General features: G+C 50.9%; 1 protein-coding gene across 1 annotated transcript in view; it reads right to left on the bottom strand.

Annotated features, from left to right (window-relative positions):
- LOC123256856 (lysine-specific demethylase 2B-like) overlaps window positions 1-13,069 on the bottom strand; it is a 26,999-nt gene extending 13,930 nt beyond the window's left edge. Inside the window, exons 1-4 of the mRNA XM_044685412.1 lie at window positions 12,920-13,069; window positions 12,601-12,745; window positions 9,165-9,243; window positions 5,517-5,563 (exon numbers count right to left, since the gene is read on the bottom strand). Of these exons, the coding sequence (XP_044541347.1) occupies window positions 5,517-5,563; window positions 9,165-9,243; window positions 12,601-12,745; window positions 12,920-13,069 (421 nt within the window). The remainder of the gene's footprint in view (window positions 1-5,516; window positions 5,564-9,164; window positions 9,244-12,600; window positions 12,746-12,919) is intronic.
- Window positions 13,070-13,319: the final 250 nt, after the last annotated feature.

Below are 13,319 nucleotides of genomic sequence, written 5' to 3'. Positions count from 1 at the left end.
GAAGGAAGGAGGAAAGAAAGGAGAGGGAAGGAGGGAGAAAGAAAAGGAAGGAAGAGAGGGAGGGAGAAGAAAGGAGGGACAAAGGGAAAGAAAAAAGAATGGAAGGAAAAGAGGAAAGGAGAGAAGAAAAGAAGGAGAGGAAAAGAAAAAAGGAAGAGAAGGAAGGAGGGAGAAAGGGAAGGAGAGGAAAGGAGGGGAAAAGGGAAAGAAAGGAAGGGAGGGAAGGAGGGAGAAAGAGAAAGGGAAAAAGGAAGAGAGGGAGGGAGAGAAGGAAGGAGAGAGAAAGGGAAGGAAAAAAGGAAGGCAAGAGAGGAGAAAAGGAAGAAAAAAACAGATGGGAAATTGAGAACAAATCTAAATAACAATTTACCGAAAGGCTACACTAGAGGGGGATAATTCACCTTCCAGAGAAACAAAGAGAAGGCTTCACACCTTCCTGAGCTCTCCCAAAGGAAGTCAGTCTACCCAAAGCTGGGGCAATCCAGCAGCCAGAGGGCCAGGGGTCAAAGGGCAGGGGAACTGACCCTGCCTCCCCCTTCCTTTGGCAGGATAGCCCCAGGAAAGGAAGAGAAAGCATTTCAGAGAAGCAAGTCTACAGGGAAATCCCAACTAATTAACACCTAACTTTCTAGTTAACAGCTCCTAGAAATTCTGAAACTCAGCAAGAGGCCCCCATCAGGCCACACTGGGGGAGAGATTTCCAGAAACCAGCTACATTTCCAGACTCTGGGTTCCTAATCAGCAGGGGTCAGCCCCACCCCCTCCAAGAAAGAGGCAGCGATTGGACCCAGGAAAGCCCCTATCACTCTCCCGCCTACCTTAGGAGAATAGCAGTGTCAGCAAAGCACACTTTAAAAAACAAAACAAAAGACCTTCCCTCCTGTCTTAGGAACAGCTCTCAAGCAGAAGAGAGGCAGGGGCTGGACAAAGGGGTTAAGTGACTTGCCCAGGATCACCCAGCTAGCCAGTGGCTGAGATCATACTTGAACCCAGATCTCCTGAGTCTAGGCCTGGTGCATGCGCTATCCACTGTGCTACTTAGCTGCCCCCCTCAACATACTTAATGTTTTTTTTTTATTATTTGAGGAGACGGCCCAGTGTACTACTACTGGTCAGGGAGAGCTGGATTCTGGGTTTAAGTCTCACTTGGGAACACATGATGGTTGTGTGACCCTAGGTAAGTCACTTAACCTCTCTCTTCCGCTTCAGAAAAGGACCAGAGAAGGCTCTCCCTGGAAGTTGCCTCCATGGATGAAATCAGAGATCAAGTTTAAAAAAAAAATGTCATTCTTCCTGCTCCCCCGCTTTGCAGAAGTGGCTAACTAAGTCTTTGCAATACCATCCCTGGTGGGTTGCTTGCTTTTGTTCGGCTGGCTTTTTTCCTCTTCCTTTCAAAAGATTTCTTAAAGGCTCAGCTAGGTAGCAGAGGAAATATAGCATGAGGTCTGGAGACAGAAGGACCTGAGTTCAAATGTGGCCTCAGACATTTCCTGGCTGTGTGATCCTGGACATGTCACTTAACCTCCATTGCCTGGCTAGCCCTTGCTGCTATTCTGTCTTACAATTGATACTAAGACAGAAGGAAAGGGTTAAAAAAAAAAAAAAAGAGCCAAACAAAGGAGACGATAATTGATCCTAGAGGTAATAGGGAGCCACTAGAGTTTATTGAACTAGGGCAGGAAGTGACTGGTCACCACTCTCCATGCTTTAGGAAAATCATGTTGGTAGCCCAGTTGGAGGATGGGTTAGAGCAGGGAGAGATCTAGAGAAACTAGAAGATCAATGAGGAAACTGAAGCAATAATTCATGGCAGAGGAGCACTTTTTTTTTTAGCTTTTCCCTTGGTCTTAGTAACCAGCCTAAGCCAGAAGGGTGGCGAGGGCTGGGCTCCCCCGGCTGCTCCCCTTTCCGACCTGCCCACGATCAGGACACTTTAGCCCTTCGCACCGTCCGGCCGTACCACAGTGATCTGGTCCCCACATCCATCACTCCATATTTTGGCTCCCCTCCAGCTCTGGGAACGCCTGGCTTCCTTTCCAGCCACATCCCCCTCCTTGGTTCCCTTTTTCCTCCTTGAGATCTCGGTGTACCTGGTAAGTGCCTGCTTCTGGACAGGTCCTCGGCCCCTAGAGGCCAAGGACCGATTTGGCTTTTTCTTCCTCTCTGCTGGGCTTAGCAAAGTGCCTGACACTCCGTCGGGGTTAAACAAACACTTGTTGGCGGATTGATTGCTGAATTGAAAATTCCATGGAACTACAAAAATATTTATAATGGCTCTTTTTGGAACTGGAAACACCTGTTGGGGGATGGCTAAAACAAGCATGGTAGAGGAACGTCATGGAGCATTACGGTGAGGGGGAGCTAGGCAGAACAGTGGAGAGGGTGCTCTGTCTGGAGTCTGAAGGACCTGGGTTCAAATCTGACCTCAGACACTTCTTAGCTGGGTGACCTTGGGCAAGTCACTTAACCTCCAATGGCCATCCCTTGCTGCTCTTCAATCTCAGGTTGATACTAAGACAGAAGGTAAGAGTTGGGTTTTTTTGGCCACAAGAAAGGACAATTTCAAAGGAAACAGGGAAGACCACTAGTTTATGGCACTGGAAGAGAGCGCCATTCACACGATGACAACGTGAGCTTGGAAAAACTAGAATGCTGCTCGCTGCATGGCTAAATCACCCATCCAGACAGACAGAGCTGTGACACGGTGCCCCTCTCCAGCTGGAGGCAGGCACACAGAATCCTGAATGAGTCACGTCATTTTGGGCCACATTCAAGGGGGGAATCTATTTTTTTTTTAAACCCTTAACTTCGGTGTATTGGCTCCTAGGTGGAAGATTGGTAAGGGTGGGCAATGGGGGTCAAGTGACTTGCCCAGGGTCACCCAGCTGGGAAGTGTCTGAGGCCGGATTTGAACCCAGGACCTCCCGTCTCTAGGCCTGACTCTCCATCCACTGAGCTACCCAGCTGCCCCAGGGGGGAATCTATTTTGTCAAACTTTGAGTATCTGGTGGGAGGATTTGGTTCATCTTTTTTTTTTTTCTTTCATCATTCAGTTAGGAGACATGATGAGAAGGAGAAGAGATAAATGTTTAAATAGGTAAATAAAATTGTAAAAGGTCATTTCATTGCCATCCTCCTTCCCTTCCAAAGCCATGCCTGGAACTAAAGGGCTCCTTCCCTTCGGCCATTCCACAACACCCTGGTCCTTGCCGACACAGCTCAAACAATCAAATCGATCACAAGGCAAAATAAAAAAGAATTAATTAATTAGGAGATCTCCTCCGAGAAGTCTTCTCTAATGAACCCAGACCTGCCCGCCACTGTATCCAGGCATCCCTCCCATATCGTGGGCATTAGGGGCACAGCATGTCGATGTGATCTGGAAAATCCAAATACAATTTTTCGGCCCCCCTTTTGCAACGAAGAAGATGCTGGAATTTTTTCTTTCTTTTTCTTCTATGGGGTCTTTCTAGTATCTGACTGTTAAATCTGGGTTAAGTCAGAGGCTAGATGTAGGTCAGCACTAAGAGAGCTCAAACGTATAAGCTTCGCGAGTCCACTGCTGGCTTTCCTATTCTTTGTGAAAACTTTAATCAAAAAATCAAGCATATTTATGTTATTAAAAGATAAAATCTGCTGATATGATATAATACACTTTTCTGCATTTCTGAATTTCAAAGCCTTTATGTGTTGTCTGTGGTTTCTGCAAAACTCCCCCCCAGATTCCCATTTAATTTCTTTTTTCTTTTTTCTTTTTTTTAAACCCTTAACTTCTGTGTATTGGCTCCTAGGTGGAAGAGTGCTAAGGGTGGGCCATGGGGGTCAAGTGACTTGCCCAGGGTCACACAGCTGGAAAGTGTCTGAGGCCAGATTTTAATCTAGAACCTCCCATCTCTAGGCCTGACTCTTGATCCACTGAGTCACCCAGCTACTCCAACCTGTCTTTTTTTTTAAACCCTTACCTTCTGATTTGAATCAATACTGTGTCCTGGTTCCAAGGCAGAAGAGTGGTAAGGACCAGGCAATGGGGGTCAAGTGACTTGCCCAGGGTCACACAGCTGGGAAGTGTCTGAGGCTGGATTTGAACCCAGGACCTCCTATCTCTAGGCCTGGCTCTCAATCCACTGAGCTACCCAGCTGCCCCATCCCATTTAATTTCTTATGCCAACCCGCAATATATGGAACCCACAGTGGGGAGAGTCACGACCTGGAAGGGATATCAGAATATGGCACACAAACTCCCAATTGCTTCTGAGTCTTTGGAATAGTCTTCCATAATCTACAAACTGATTCTTTTTGACACACTTGCCCACCCAGTTCACACCTGTTCACCCATCCTCCCTTTCACTTCTGCCTAGCAATAGACACATTTTTTTTTAAGATAAAAATCTTGGAATCAATACAGTGTATTGGTTTCAAGGCAGAAGAGCAGTAAGAGCTAGGCAATGAGGGTTAAGTGACTTGCCCAGGGTCACACAGCTAGGAAGTGTCTAAGGTCAATATGACTTTTTTTTTCCCAGATCCTTACCTTCCATCTTGGAATCAATACTGGGTATCAGTTCTAAGGCAGAAGAGCAGTAAGGGCTAGGTAACAGAGGTTAAGTGACTTGCCCAGGGTCACACAACTAAGAAGTGTCTGAGTTCAGCTTGGAACCCAGGATCTCCTGTCACTGGGACTGGCTCTCCATCCACTGAACCAGCCCTACCTTAAAAGACAATTTTTAGGAAGCTCTGAGAGCCTCCTAGAACCCAGACAAAGGCCACAATTTGAGCAGGAGCTGAATGCAAGTCAATATCCTATTGGGAATAACTACTTGATCCATTCAAATAGCAGTCAAAGATGAGGAAACTGAGGAAAAGGAGGGATAAACTCCCTGAAGCTGAAAAGTATGGAGCCTCCATGGAGAAAGGGCCACCTGCCAGGGACCTGAAGAAACCAGGCGCAGACTGCTCCTAAGCCCTGAGGAGACCCATGAGCTAGGAAGTCCTAGGAAGGTAGGCCAGGAGAATGCGTTTGTAAAAACTGGAGGGTTGAACAGCTCTGAAATTCCCTGTTCTAAGGCTCTCCCAGCCCTGACCCAATTTTAAGGACTTTCCCGGCTCTGACCATTGCCAGTATTGAGGCTTTTCCCCCATCTAACACTTTAGGTTCTAAGATCTCTTCCAGGCCTGAGCCCTTTGGGTCTGGGGGCCCCTCCAAGCTCAGACCTCTGTATTTTGCTCTTCTTCTGCTGGACACCGAAAGCCACCAAACTCCAAAGCCACATACCCAGGCCTGATTTCCCTGAGGCTGGTGTCGGAGCCCCCAGAGCTGTCTCTTAGAGAAAGATGGAGGCAACATCCGTAAGACCAGGGGCCACTCATTCCCTTCGGTCTCCTGCTCCTCCACCAGCTGGACTGTATGTGACAAACCCTTTTTCTTGTTCCCCATCCCCTCCCAGGAGACGTCCCTGCCTCCCCGGGGTACCCAGGGGCTTTCTCTCCAAGACATAATAAGGAAAAGCCAGGCGACTTACCCACTAGGAGTTTGACGTCTCGAACGGTAAAATCAGGGTCAGGCATCCTGGGGGTGGCAAAAGATACCAGGTAAGGAGACTGAGTTAACAGGGCCCAGGTATTTCAGAGCTAGCAGGAACCCCAATGCCCTCTCACTCCAGCTCACGGCTGAAAGGAAGCCCCCCACAAATATACCCGACAAGTGGTTGGCCCACCTCTGCCTGGAGATCTCCCGAGGCAACCAATTCCACTTGGAGACATTTAAAGGAAGTTCTCCCTAAGGTGGAGCCTAAATGGGCCTCGTGGCAATTTCCACTCATTCCTTCTGGAAATCCCCCTTCAGATTCTCCACCAAACAGTTCTTTATGGCATGACCTGAGGTCTTACACAATCACAGGCTGGTCCAGAGCCTGCCAGGGTGCCAGCGACCAGATAAAAATGTGGATATTGAACAAAATTAACTTAAAAAACCAAGAAAACCCAAATGATGTTAATATGCGGTTGGCTAAGGCCTGGGATACTTATGTTGCGTTTAGTGGTCCTTGTTTCCATTTGAGTTTGACACCAGGACCTAGTCCAAATCCCTCCGTTTTCAAATGAGGAAACAGAGACCCATGTAGAAGATGGCATGATTTGCCCAAAGGTCACACGAGGAGTTAGGACTACAGCTCAGGTCATAAGATTTAATGCTAGAAAAGGCCTCAGAGGCCATCTTTTCCAATGCACTCATTTTACAGATGGGGAAACTGAGGCCCAGCCAGGTGAGGGATTTGCCCAAGATCACGCTGGTAGGAAGAGCCTCAGTCATATGTCAAACCTAGGGGCTAAGTACAAATCAGCAAGCACTATACTACTCTTCCCACCGACTTCCCCAAGTCTTCTCTGGACAATCTCCAGTTGTCAACGTCCCTCCTGAACTGGAAGGGCCCCCAGAACCGAACGCTGTATTCCAGATGGGCTCTGAACCGGGTACAAATACAGAATTGGGGAGGAAACAATTTTCCCAAAAACTTCTGGTATTCCGGTGACCCAGACCTGACTGGTGCAGACCAGTCAATGGAATATAGGAATGGCCACTTAGGAGCCTAAGTCACTTCTCTTCTTCTGCTAGCACCTTCCCCTGCTCTTTCTCTCTCTTAAAACCCTTACCTTTCACCTGTGTTTTAGTTCTAAGGAAGAAGGGCAGTAAGGGCTAGGCACTGGGGGTTGAGTGACTTGCCCAGGGTCTCACAGCTAGGAAATGTCAGAGACCACATTTGAACCCAGGACCTCTCCTCTCTAGACCTGGCTCTCAACTGAGCCACGAAGCTGCCTCCCCGACACACACCTCCTGCTCTCTTTTAGAGATGGCCCCTACCTGGGCTATTCTCTCTCCTTTCCCATCAATTACCTGATCAGCTATGGCCAAATCAAATCCTGAAGAGTGCTTATAGATTTCCCACCCTGCCCCACAGCTTAAAAAGGAGAGGGCAGGAATCACATCATAGATACAGGGCAACAGTTTTCAAATCTCTGGGTCTTGACAGTCTTTGATAACCTTCAAAATTATTAATGCCCTCCCAAAGAGCTTCTTTTTCTGTAGGTTCCATCAACCCATATTTACCACAGGAGAACAGAAAACATCTTATTCTAATGCAAAGAGTTTTGACCTCAAAGACCTCTGAAAAGGCTTGGACTTTAAGAATTGAGGATCTGGAGGGTGGAAGGGTACTTAGAATGACTGGCTGTTCCTCACACATGATACTCTATCTCCCACCTCAGTATCTTTGCATCAGCTATTCCCTCTACCTAGAATACTCTCACTACTGACCTCTACTTCTTTGAATTCTTTGTTTCTTTTAAGATTCAGGGGGAACCCTTTAGATTGTAACCTTCTTGAGGGCTGTCTTTTGCCTCTTTGGGCAAAGCTTAGCATTGTGCTTGTCACATAGTGGGTAGTTAATAAATGCTTATTGAACTACATTTTTTCTTTTAAACATTTACCTTCTGACTTAGAATCAATACTAAGTATCAGTTCCAAGGCAAAAGAGCGATAAGGCCTAGGCAAAGGGAGTTAAATGACTTGCCCAGGGTCACACCACCAGAAAGTATCTAAGGTCTTATTTGAACCTAAGTCTGGCTCTCTATCCACTAAGCCACCTAGCTGCCCCTATTTGAACAGAATCTTAAAAGGAGCCTTTGTCATTCACCCCTTGACTCTCTCCCAGGTTTTACTGTATCTTCTTTAGTTTATACATTGGAAATATATGTTGTCTCTCCTTCAAATGTAAGCTGCGTGACTTTTGACTTTGTATCCTCAGCACTAACACCAGTGCCTGGCACACAGTAAGCTTGCTGACTGAGTCACTGCCTGAAGCGACACAGAATCACAGGCAGAGATGTACTGGGGGCAGGGAGCTAAATACCTGGCTTCCCTTGGGGGTCCACAGACCTTTCATATATAGTTCTCCCTCTAAGACTTCCTCTCCTAACTCCCATCCCCTACCCTAATTCCCATCAGACCCCTCCATGGGGCCCCGAGAGATTATGGCGGGGAGGAGGGGAGGTTGCAGATCTTCAAAGGGTTTTGTCTTCATTATCCATAATGGTTGTGGCAGTAATTAATCAGGGGGCTACAAGGACAGGCTCTGTGATTTCACTGGCATAGGCATTTCCAAATGAGGAAACTCCCTCTATCATTGCAGGTTATTGCCCTTTAGGCAACTTGTCCCACATTAACTAGAAATTACTGGCTCTTTCAGATGAATACATGTAGGACATACTTTTATGATCGATCTGCATCATTAATATTGGTTCCATCACTTTCTTAAGTTTGGATGTGCCAAATAATAATAATTCTTTTGAAAAAACTATGAATTAATAATGCTGCAGCTGATTTAGAATTAACCAACAAAGTTCAGAGGCTGGACACAAGAGATCTGAATGATGGCATAGGAACCTCCTCCCTCTGTTCCCTCCCCAAGGGCAGAAACCAGTTCTTCCAGCCTCCACTTTCCCAGCCCAGCCATCCAGCTGCTCTCCCCTCCCCTCCCTCTCTCTCTTTCTGGGTTTTGACAGATCTCAACGTGAAAGAATGTAAACAGGGGGGGGAAAGAGGAAGCAAGGCCAACAAGGGAGATAGGAACCCAAGCCCCCTAGCAAACAACCCGAGAGAGAGAAAGGTAAACCCAGAATCCACAGAGGAGGGATAAGGAGAATCCACAGGGCCAGGAGGTCCTCCTCTAGGAAGTGGTCTTCTGGCAACCTCACACCTTTCTCTCTAGGGCTATTCACTATGGGGCAAGGGTTCGTAGCTCCCTTTCTCAGCTACCAAAATTCAGAATGAGACTTCCTAGGACTCTGGAGCTCAGCTTCTGTCCTAGGAAGCCTTGTTGGTCTGGGGTTATCTAAAAAGAGCCCCTGGGGGTGCGAAGCCAAACAAACACCAGCTGGGCCAGGCCCTGGCTATGAGAGAAACAACAAGGACACGTACAGGAATATAGGAAACGGATTCAAATAAACAGTACTTAAGAAAATGCTGCTAAGGATCCCTTCTAGGCCGGGGCCAGCTACTCCTCAAAAGGGCCACCCCTCGTTCATTCCCTTCACCCACTGGAAGAAAACTTGGCTGCCAGGAAGAGGCGGGGGGGGGGGGGGGAGGGAGAAAACATGTAATGACATCGACTTACTTAATTCCTAGTCCATCGGGATTTGGGAAGACCAGAGGCACTCTGAGGGCTTCTCTTTGTACGTACTCAAAGTTGAAATCTGAACATTTGGAGTAAAGCAAGTCAATCAATACACAAAGGAATGAAGGCAATTCCCATTCGGCCATTTACCAACCCCCCCCCTCCTCCCCAGTATGATTCTAGCTGCTGAGCCTAGAGCTCTGGGCCTCAGTTTCTTTTTTAGGTCAAAGGAGGCAGTTGGCCTGTCTGGCCATCTCTAACCTCTGTACCTCTGCTACAGGCTGTTACCCATGATTAAAATGCACCCTCTGTTCACATCTGCCTCTTATAATCCCTGGATTCCTTCAAGGCAGAATTTATGTGCTATATCCTACAGGAAGCCTTTCCCAATCCCCATAATCCTCAGGGCTCTCTCCTTCCTCCTCATAATTCTCGGTTGACATGTTATATTCCCCCAGAGGATGTAAGTTCCTTGAGAGTAGGGATTATTTTTCATTTTGTATTCGCAGTCCTAGGACCTATCACGGTACCTCATACGCAGCAGACTTTTGAGAAATGCTGCTGGGTAGCACAGTGGAGAGATTGATGGGCCCAGAGGCAGGAAGACCCAAGTTCAAATCCCACCTGAGAAACTCCTGACCCTCTCTCTATATTCCATCTACATCTAATAGGCGTATGGGGGGGGAGGGGAAGGCCTTCCTTTTATTATAACACTCCTGACAAAATCACTTCACCTCTGCCTGCCTCTGTTTTCTCGGCTGTAAAATGGGCATGATAATAGCCCTTCTCTCCCAGAGCTGTTGTGAGGTTCCTTCTAAATCTAAAATCGATATTTCGAAGAACCTTTTCCAGCTCCCGGCTGAATGATAAGCCAAGGCTTGCCTGGCATCAGGTAGGGGAGATGGCAGCTGCCTAAAGAAACAGGCCCAGAGGAGCAGGGCTCGGCCTGCCCCCTTCCTCCTCAGTCATTCCTAGACCCACTGGTCAGAACTTGTCAATGAAACACCCTGAGGTGTGGGGGGGGGGAGATGGATAGGGGTGTGGAAAGAAGCCCGAGCTCTGGCCAGTATCCGGGGCGGAGCCCTAAACCCAGGCAGGGACCCTCCCTCCCTCCCCATCCCTGCCTGACACCTGGATGGATGGGCAGAATAGGAGAGAGAGCTGGGAGGAGGGCTCCCATTGTAGCCTGGGAGCTGTGCAGGCCTTATTGTAACTGCCTGCCTAGTGAAGGGGAGGGAAGAGAGCCGTTTCCCTGGAAACTATGTATTTGGTGCCAAAATAACCGGCGAGTTTAGGTACAGTTCTTTTGCATTGACAGTGACGATCCTGCCCGAGCCAGCACATGGCTCCTCTCTCCTGGTGGAGGCAAGGCGAGATGCCTTTTGGGGGAGGGGGGGTGGCCGGAGCTGGAGAAGGGGCCCCGAAGTCTCAGGGAAGTCTCTCAAGAGCCACAGGTGGGCATCCTCGGCCCCCACCCCGCCACCCATCTGGGGTTTATCTAGTCCTGCCCCAGAGACCTGCTTCTCCACCCCCACCCCACCCCCATCTTCCAGGAACAGGCTTTGCATTCAGTTTCCCTAAAGAACTGGCCCTGAAAGAGCTGAGCAGCAGGACAAAAATGCCCTCCTCTGCGCCCCACACCTGCCTCAGTGCCACTCCTGGGAGCCCCGGAAAGATGGGAGGAAGAGATCAAAGCAGAGAACCCAGAAAGAGGGTCCCTCCCACCCCCCACCCCCAACGCGCCCTCCGCCCATCCCCACCAGGCAAATGTCACTCCGGTCAGCCCAGCCCTAGGGACGGATGAATAAGCCCTTTTCTCTGGTTCAGGGGCCCGGGGAGCAGTGAGGTGGAAGAAGTCTGAGCAAAGACTCAGGCCCAGGCCAGGGCCACTCACTCTCTCCCCTCCCCCCAACGCTCCCCACCAGGGTCTGGATAGTGGGGGGGGGCAGGTCTCGGGGCTCCAATATCCCCGACTCAAGTGGCCAGACAGAAGTTTAACAACTGAAAGCAGGATCCCCGCGGAGGAGGCTGGGATTGGGAGGCGGAAGGCTTCAGAGCCAAATGACCTGGGGCAAGTCATTGCCTCAGCACGAGGGGTTACATTCTTCAGTTCCCCCACCCAGGCCGGGAACTCCCTTCCAAGTCTCCAAAGTCCCCTACAAATGGGGCAGAATCCACAGAAAAGACACAGCCCCCTCCCCTCCAAGGTCATGGCTTCCTCAGGTCCAAAGAGTTAAGGGAGGGGTTTTGGTGGCTGGCGCCTGCCCCCACCCCCACTCCAACACCTCCCCTCCCCAGGTCAGCCACTCAAAGACGCCAGTCCAGGCCTCCCCGCACCAAAGGTGCTAGAAGATCCCTAAATGGAGGAAAGACTGCATGCAGCCCCTCTTCCCACCCCCAAGTTAAAGAGTTGGAAAGGTGGGGGAAGGGTGATGGGAAGAAATTCCTTCTAGGCCCAGCCCCTGGGGCACGGCACGAAAACTCAAGACCGGAGGCAAAACCGGGGTTGCTGGGGAGGCTGAAGCGGGCATAAGTCTCCGCAGCTCCCGCAGGATGGGTTAGACTTAAGAGAAGAGTCCAGACAAAATGAATCAAAGGCATCTGGGTAAAAGGGAAAGGCTTTGTGGATGAAAGGGGGGAAATAGTGATCAAGAAAGGAAATGCCAAGAGGATTTAAAATTGGGGCTACGAAGGCACAGACTCTCCCCTCAAAGTGCGCGAGCCGGCTGCCTCTGCGGCAGGGGGCTGGCCCCGGGCAGTCAGTCCGGGATATCGAGCTCCTGCGCAGGGAGCTGTCCCAGCCCTGGCGACAGGCTCAGGTAGAGCCGGCCGCAAAGAAACCCACAAAGCAGGGCTAGCCCTCTCCCACCCTTTTAGGGCTCGGGCTATCCCTCCCCTCCCCTAGAAGCTTGGGCTGCCGGGGCAAACGGGCAAAGAAGGACGAAGGGAGGTACGGGCCCTGAGAGCGCTCTGGGTAGAAGATGAAGCCAGGATTGCACCGGGCGGTCAGGAGAGCCCGAAGCAGAGCCGCCGCACAGGAGACAGCCAAGCTAAGCGGACTCGACGGCCTGGGCCAAGACGCACAGCCCCCTCCCCTCAAGCTTGGGCCCTGGACACCAGGCTAAGGGGGTACCAGGGCTCCCCAGGGCCGGCCAGCAGAGAACTGGCCTAGGCCCCACAGGGTTATCCAGCCCTAACCCTGGCCGTCCCCCGGCACCCTTCCCTCAGCCCACACCCTCCCCCCTCCCCCCCATGGCTCAGCCTCATTTCGTCACCGGATCCCCTGGAATGGGGGACAGGAGCGCGAAATACAAACCAGCCACAGCTTTCCCACGTGTGCGCACCGCACCGCTGCCCGAGCTGGCCTGAGCTGGGCTGGTCTGTGAAGGAAGAGGACAGTGTGAAGAGGAGGGACACGGCACTGGGCAGGACTCACCTTTCCCGTCCATGACGCGGACGAAGTTCCCCTGGTAGTGGTGGCTGCGGAGTTTCTCCTCCAGGCTGAAACCCCTGACACTCACGATCTCTTCCACGTCCGAAGAGTCCTCGTTTTCGTCATATCCCTGACGGTTGATAGAGCGCTGCGGGGACCCAAGCCAGAGACCCCGCGGGCGTTACTGCGGGGGGGGTGGGGGGTGTCCAGGGCAATGGAGGGTTTCCCCTGGGGCAGCCAACCCCTGTCCCACCACCGAACAGGTGCAGGCACACATCCGCCTGCAGGCTGACCCCCTTCCCCAGAACACAGGCCAAGGCACCTTCACAATCAGGGCACGGGCTGGGGGGGTGGGGGGCTCGCCCCTCGCCCAGTCACACTGGGCGAGCTGGCCCACAACTACTCCCTCTAGTACTTGCCGGATAATTGAGGGCTGAGGGGCACCCTCCCAGTTGTGGTGGCTGGCCCCCATACCTACTATTTGGGGGGTACCCCCAACTCTGATTATCGCCCCCCCCCGCGGAAGTTACTGGTCAAAACCCGGCTTATGGAAACTAAGAGGGGGCTCCAGGCAAGATAAAGCCCAGCTCCCGGCAGGCTGGGGGACGCCGGGAAGGGGGATCCGAGGGGAGGCTGGTCTGTTCCGGGAGGGGGGGGAGGGGGGGAGTAGGCCCCGAGAGCTTGCTACGCCTGGCCGGGGAGCAGCGGGTGGCAGTAGCTGG

Source organism: Gracilinanus agilis, chromosome 1, assembly GCF_016433145.1.
Source record: "Gracilinanus agilis isolate LMUSP501 chromosome 1, AgileGrace, whole genome shotgun sequence".
Taxonomy (NCBI): domain Eukaryota; kingdom Metazoa; phylum Chordata; class Mammalia; order Didelphimorphia; family Didelphidae; genus Gracilinanus; species Gracilinanus agilis.
This window is presented reverse-complemented; position numbering and strand designations above follow the sequence as displayed.